This window comes from Octopus bimaculoides, chromosome 4, assembly GCF_001194135.2.
Source record: "Octopus bimaculoides isolate UCB-OBI-ISO-001 chromosome 4, ASM119413v2, whole genome shotgun sequence".
Classification (NCBI taxonomy): domain Eukaryota; kingdom Metazoa; phylum Mollusca; class Cephalopoda; order Octopoda; family Octopodidae; genus Octopus; species Octopus bimaculoides.
In genome coordinates this window covers 101,867,866-101,873,786 of record NC_068984.1, presented here as the reverse complement: position 1 = coordinate 101,873,786, position 5,921 = coordinate 101,867,866, and the positions used below count along the sequence as shown (strand labels likewise).

The following is a 5,921-nucleotide window of genomic DNA, read 5'->3' as shown; positions in this document are numbered from 1 at the left end:
ATATGCAACAAGATACCATCAAATAAATTCGAGGTAAACATGAAGGGAATTTAATTAATTGAATGAATCGCCCTCCAAATCTTATTTTCATAATTTTAATCTGTCCAAACGAACACAGCTCGTATTTTAGTTGCCTCTGAAAACCAGGTAACTGATGTACCAAATGGGGTCGCATCTGATCCAACTTGCGACACGCATGTGTGCATCCTAACTCATCTATACAGACAGAACGGGTTCGTCCGGTTTAAAAGAGCCAAGGCGCGCTGTATACTATAACAGCGCCCTTACGACTCGAGGAGGGGCTGAAGGCTCAAGGAGGAGGAGACAGAAGAGCGAATGAGGCGGAGGAAGCGAAGGAGGCGGAGGAGGTGGAGGAGGCAAAGGAAGAAGGAAACGTACACTCACAGACACTCACAACGAAACATAAGCGCACTAATGAAGCAAATTATTGAAAAAAATGTTTCAGATACCATTATTGCTATCATGCAGCATCACCTGACTTCAGGGAAATGAGACGTAATGTTTATAGCATTACTGTTGTCAACCTGACTTGAGCAACCTTTGATCATAGTACTTCAGCCATAACCCCACTACCTTTCTTGGTGGTGGGTGGAGAGGTCATGTAGAACCGCATGCTTCCTGTTCTTATATAAAACGACAGGGTTAGGGCGGTGGCTTCGCAGAATTGTTAGAGCGTTAGACAAAGTATCCTGAAGTATTTCTTCCGACACTGCATTATGAGTTCAAATATCATCAAGTGAATCGATAAATTAAAATACCCGTCAAGTATTAAAATACCCGTCAAGTATTAAAATACCCGTCAAGTATTAAAATACCCGTCAAGTATTAAAATACCCGTCAAGTTAGTCAATGGTATTGACTAACTTCCCTCTCCTCAAAATTGCTGCCCTTCAGCCTAAATTAGAAACCATTAATTCTCAAATCATCCAACAAACAAGGTGTTTGAGAATCTGTGGTTGCTTAGAGAGAGCACTATTCACAGAAAATTTCTGCGATGAGTCGTGACGAGAATGTTCGCGCAATGATCACATTAAAACTGAATGTAAAGATATCTCTACAGGGCTCCCTTGAAAGCTTACCAGAATAAAAATGAAAAAAAAAAAGAAAAAAAAGAAAAACAAAACAAAACAAAAAAGAAACCAACTGAGCTTCAGAAGTCGGTTATTAAAAGTAAACATTCTATTATTGTTTCTAGCTAATTCAACAATGAATACCGGTATACGCAACAATCCTGAGATTACATCGACCTCAGTGCTGATTTGGTACTTATTTTATCGACCCCAAAAGGGTTCTGCCAGCTCGAAGCCTTACGTCAGTATAAGTAATACCAATATGTTAATAGGAAAGCTGGCAGAATCGTTAGCACGCCGGCCAAAATATTGAGCGGCATTTCGTCCGTCTTTACATTCTGAGTTCATATTCCGCCGAGGTTGAATTTGCCTTTCATCCTGTTGAGGGCCAATAAAATAAATACTGGTTGTGCACTGGGACCGATGTAATCGACTAGCCTCTTTCCCCCTAAATTTCAGGCCTTGTGTCCATAGTAGAAAGGAATATGTTTCTGGCTCTTTCGAATTCTGAACGGTAAGTTTCAGAATCAGATAGCGCAGAGTATACTTTCTTGGTTTAAATTTATTTTGAGTCCTTTCCATTTCCTAGCCATGGAATAAGTACTGATTTGAGATACTGAGTAAAGTTTTTCGTCACAAGAAAACACGGTTAACAGAATCAATAGGGTATCGATGGGTGGACGATTTGCATTCTGCTTGGTGCGATATGTTGTATTCATGACCAAGTTATTTAACCCTCAATGGAATAACTCAAGATTGTAGTCAGTGGAAGTCCTGTAAATTTCAGATGTTTTGTTTGTTAGCGAATCTCTATTGAATTCTGTCTGCGAAGAATCTGTCGGGGGTATCTGGACTTCACTACTTAGTCATGTGAATTTTATCGGCCTTGTTGAGGTGTGTTCAGGGCAACAAGCTATGTGTGTTGGTGGTTTATTCGGTCTTCCACAGCATTAAATGGTCAAAAAATGTCTCTTTAAATTAGAGGTATTCAAATTGTGACCACAAGATGTGTCTTGGTACCCCACAATTTAAAAAATATGATAAATCCATACAAATATGTCCTGATTAACGTTTTTTCATAATTTTGAACGATTTGGAAAGTAACGTAAGCAGTAGATTTCTATGTATTCTCTAGATTTTTAACTTTAAAGCAATTTTTAATTGTTTTAAACAGTTGAAGTGGTGTCTGTTACTGATGAGGCGTAGCTACGCAGAAATACGTGTCATACAGTCTGATAACGTCATTCAGAGTCTAACCCGAATATACTCTCTGAGACAATCTCTGCAGTGAACCTCTTTCCATATATGAGTGCACTCAAGTATATTGAATCATAAATATACACAGATTTAATTTTATAAACTTTCCATGCAAAGCGCACCAATAATTTTTGGCTGCACCATGATATCAGAAGACTGAGGACCACAGCTCTAAATGGACAAAAGAATTTGAACTTTATCCTGCAAACTAATTGGGCGAGTTGAGATCTTGGGTTCAGTTAAGGCTTTAGAAAATCCATACAAATATGTCTTGAATAACATGATTTTTCATAATTTTGTCACACCCAAGTATAATTTTAGTACTTCTATGCACCATAGTTTATCTGTCAGGAATATGCACCCGATTATTTATTGATTATACTTAAGCGAGATCATCTAACAGAATAACATTCTAACGACTTGACTTGGTGATCCTAAACCTAAAGCTTTTTTACATATCGTAATAGAGGTTAGTTGAAAGTGAACTTGTAAATCTGGTTATAGCTAGTTGTCAAGTCAGTTGTGAGTATTTACTGGAAAAAAAAATACTCTGAGAAACATGTATTGTGAAGAAAGTTTGGCCTAATTACTATTTCCTTTTATTTATTTATTTATTTATTTTACAAGCACATGACTATATTTTTATAGAACAGAAACTGGGATTTTGTAACATTCAGTGAGAAGTTATCGATGTAAACAATGTGAATTTGTCACAAACGAGAAGTGAAACCAAAACGCGATCTTCATGATTTCACAACTCCCCGGAGAGTGTAAGAACGACCCAGAAACTAATTAGCGAAAATGAGATGAGTCACGTAAATAAGGAAGTTATGTGCAGTAGCCTTGGAAAGTGGTTAATATAGTCGTATGCAAATTTTTCGAAGTGATTGCTTCTATCTGCAGCGTAGGGGTTTCCCGGAAGTGTCGACATTGTGCACAACATTTCTGCTACAGACTAAAACTGATTACGTATATATAAATATATTAGGATGGGGTGGATTGTCGAAACTATTTCTAGTCTTTATCTTTGCAATGATTAATGGCGGAAGAAAGTATAATCGGATAATTTAGCAATTCTTATGTTTGGCAGAAAAATATTGGTGATAACCTTTTGTTTACTAAATTTCATCTAGAGTATATCATTGCTCATCTCTTCTGGCGATATCACATCTACTTCATAGCAACCACAGCATCTAAAAGTCTGGCCTTCCTCTTTAGAGTCAGAAAATACGTCATCTTCTATGAGTTGCTTTCAACGTAGCCCAAGTGAAACGTGCAATAGAACACTGCTCGCACTTGTACAGTTCTGTTGCTGCACACATGAACATCGTAGACAGAGCTAGAAAAGGCCTCGGTAACACACTCCAGAATCTGATTCACAGAGGTACTGTATCCTCTTTCTGCTTCTTTTTTTCTTTTTTATATCACTACTACAATGGCCCCTGCTCTTCAGAGTTGGCAGATCCATTTGGAACCGCCACCTAGCCGTCTCTTTTCTTCTCGTCACCTATATTATTGTCTGCCCTCTCAGGTTTCGCACTAACCGCTATCTCTAATCCTTCCTACCAGAACTTCAATCCGCTGAAATTTCCTTCTTTTCCTTATTATTCCGGCAGTCATTGGTTTGTTATTCTTCAAGAACAATATCAATCACAACACCTATTTCGGAGGGGCTGTAAAGACCATCAGCATAACCAATTTCCCCAGAGTAAACGATTAAAGAAAAATATGGGAATTGGAAGGCTTTCAAAAAAGTCCGTATCTATTGATAAATATTTAATGTGAGAGATATAAATAATTATGTGAAAACAAGTCTAATGATAGAATATTACTAATGTTTTTCATAGACTCTACCTCCTGTTTTCTAAAGGCTTGCTTTCCTTCACATTACTGCAATTATTCATATTTCTCTGAAGATCAATAAACTTACCGTAACTATATCCTTCTAGGTTGTTCCTCTAAAGTTGTACTTTATGTCGTACAACTCCCAAAATACCGCTGTTGAGTTCTTTTCTCTCTTTTTTGCTCAATAACTTTGTATTAGCTTAAGTATTTACATTATTAGAAGGTATTCTAATACGACGAGCTGTCAGAATCGTTAGCACACCGGCCAAAATGCTTAGCGGCATTTCGACCGTCTTTACGTTCTGAGTTCAAATTCAACCTAGGTCGACTTCACCTGTTATACTTTCGAGGTCGATAAAATAAGTCCAAGTTGATGTAATCGACTTATCCCATCCCCCGAAATTTCAGGCAATTGTGCCTATAGTAGAAAGGATTATCAGAAGGCATTCTATGCAAACACAGTTCAATTTTCAAGGTACTCATTAACTGTAGACTTTTAAAAGTATTTGCTCCAGTTTCTCGGTACCAGCAAACTTCTTATGTTCTTGTTTTATTTCAAACAATTTTCTGAAGTTACTAAATTGGTTAAAGTATTCGACCAATTCGGACATTATCAATAAATGATTAATACATGATTACATATTTATTCAGTCTGATGCTTTGCTCAATTATCCAATGAAAACAAGAGACTTTTTTTAAAAGGTTTTCTCCCTATTTATCTAAATATTCAATCCAACTACTTCAGTTTGTTCACTTAACCAAATAATTTTCACACCCAGTATTCAAACTTTTGCTTCTTAAGTTCCTCCACTTTTCAGGGCATGAAGCGACTGACTTTCCCAAACATCCCTTCCCAGTTTTGAACCTAGTATGATTGTTTCCAGGAACGATGAGAAGAGACCTGATGGACTTACATTTTACCCTTGGGCTAGAGGCAGATGTCTCATGTGGAATGTCCCCTTTAACGACTATTTTATTCCATCACGCATCCTTAATGCTCCAGAGGGAGTAGAGCTTATTGCATCTTTAGGTGAACAACATAAGACACTGAAATACCGTAACTTGTTAGTAAATTACCTTTTTCAACCTGTGGCTTCAGAAGAACTGGAGCACTGAGATGGAGGTTAGTATTCCGTCTTACTGAAGAATCATTCGGGAAGATGTTGAATGATTGAATACCTTATAGCTTTGTTAAGCTATACGCAAACCAACTAGTGGAGACGAGAATACATTTATCAAAGGTTTATTACTTTACGTACATCAGGGCTTAAGTCGTCAGTTATTTCTGTTTAGTTCATTCAGATTCGTTTCACACTCACTATTGTCATTCTTTTGTTTTCCTTCTCCTACCGGAAGTCCCTTTTCTTTTCCTGCTAACCAACTTCCTAGCTAGTCCGCAGCGAAGTTTCTGTCTACAGTTCATCTGTCACGAATCCTGCCTTACAACCTCAACCTCGCATTCACCCGCGGTAATACAGTAAATGTTTTGAGCTGCCAGGAAATCTTTTAGAAAATCTTTGGATCTTTTTTAAAACGGGGGCCACATTTTTCATTAACGAAACACTTTGAAACTTGGAACACTGGTAGAATGTGTCATATAAAACATCTTTTTCTCTTAGTCTTCTTTAAAAAAAAGAAATCCATAAATTATTCCATGTTAAAGTTGTCGTATTTCTGTAATTTCAACCAATCACTGACGTCCATTCAGCCGATATACATTAAGTGCCG

General features: G+C 37.3%; 1 protein-coding gene across 2 annotated transcripts in view; it reads left to right on the top strand.

Moving 5' to 3' along the window:
• The window catches only part of LOC106868159 (E3 ubiquitin-protein ligase MYLIP), a 96,131-nt gene that overhangs the window by 15,009 nt on the left and 75,201 nt on the right, over positions 1–5,921 (top strand). Inside the window, exon 1 of one of the 2 annotated variants that reach the window (XM_014913299.2) lies at positions 3,587–3,732. The exons of the other annotated variant lie outside the window; for it this stretch is intronic. Within the exon in view, the coding sequence (XP_014768785.1) occupies positions 3,669–3,732 (64 nt within the window). The 5' untranslated portion in view covers positions 3,587–3,668. Of the gene's footprint in view, positions 1–3,586; positions 3,733–5,921 lie in introns of those variants that run through there. 2 annotated transcript variants of the gene reach the window in all.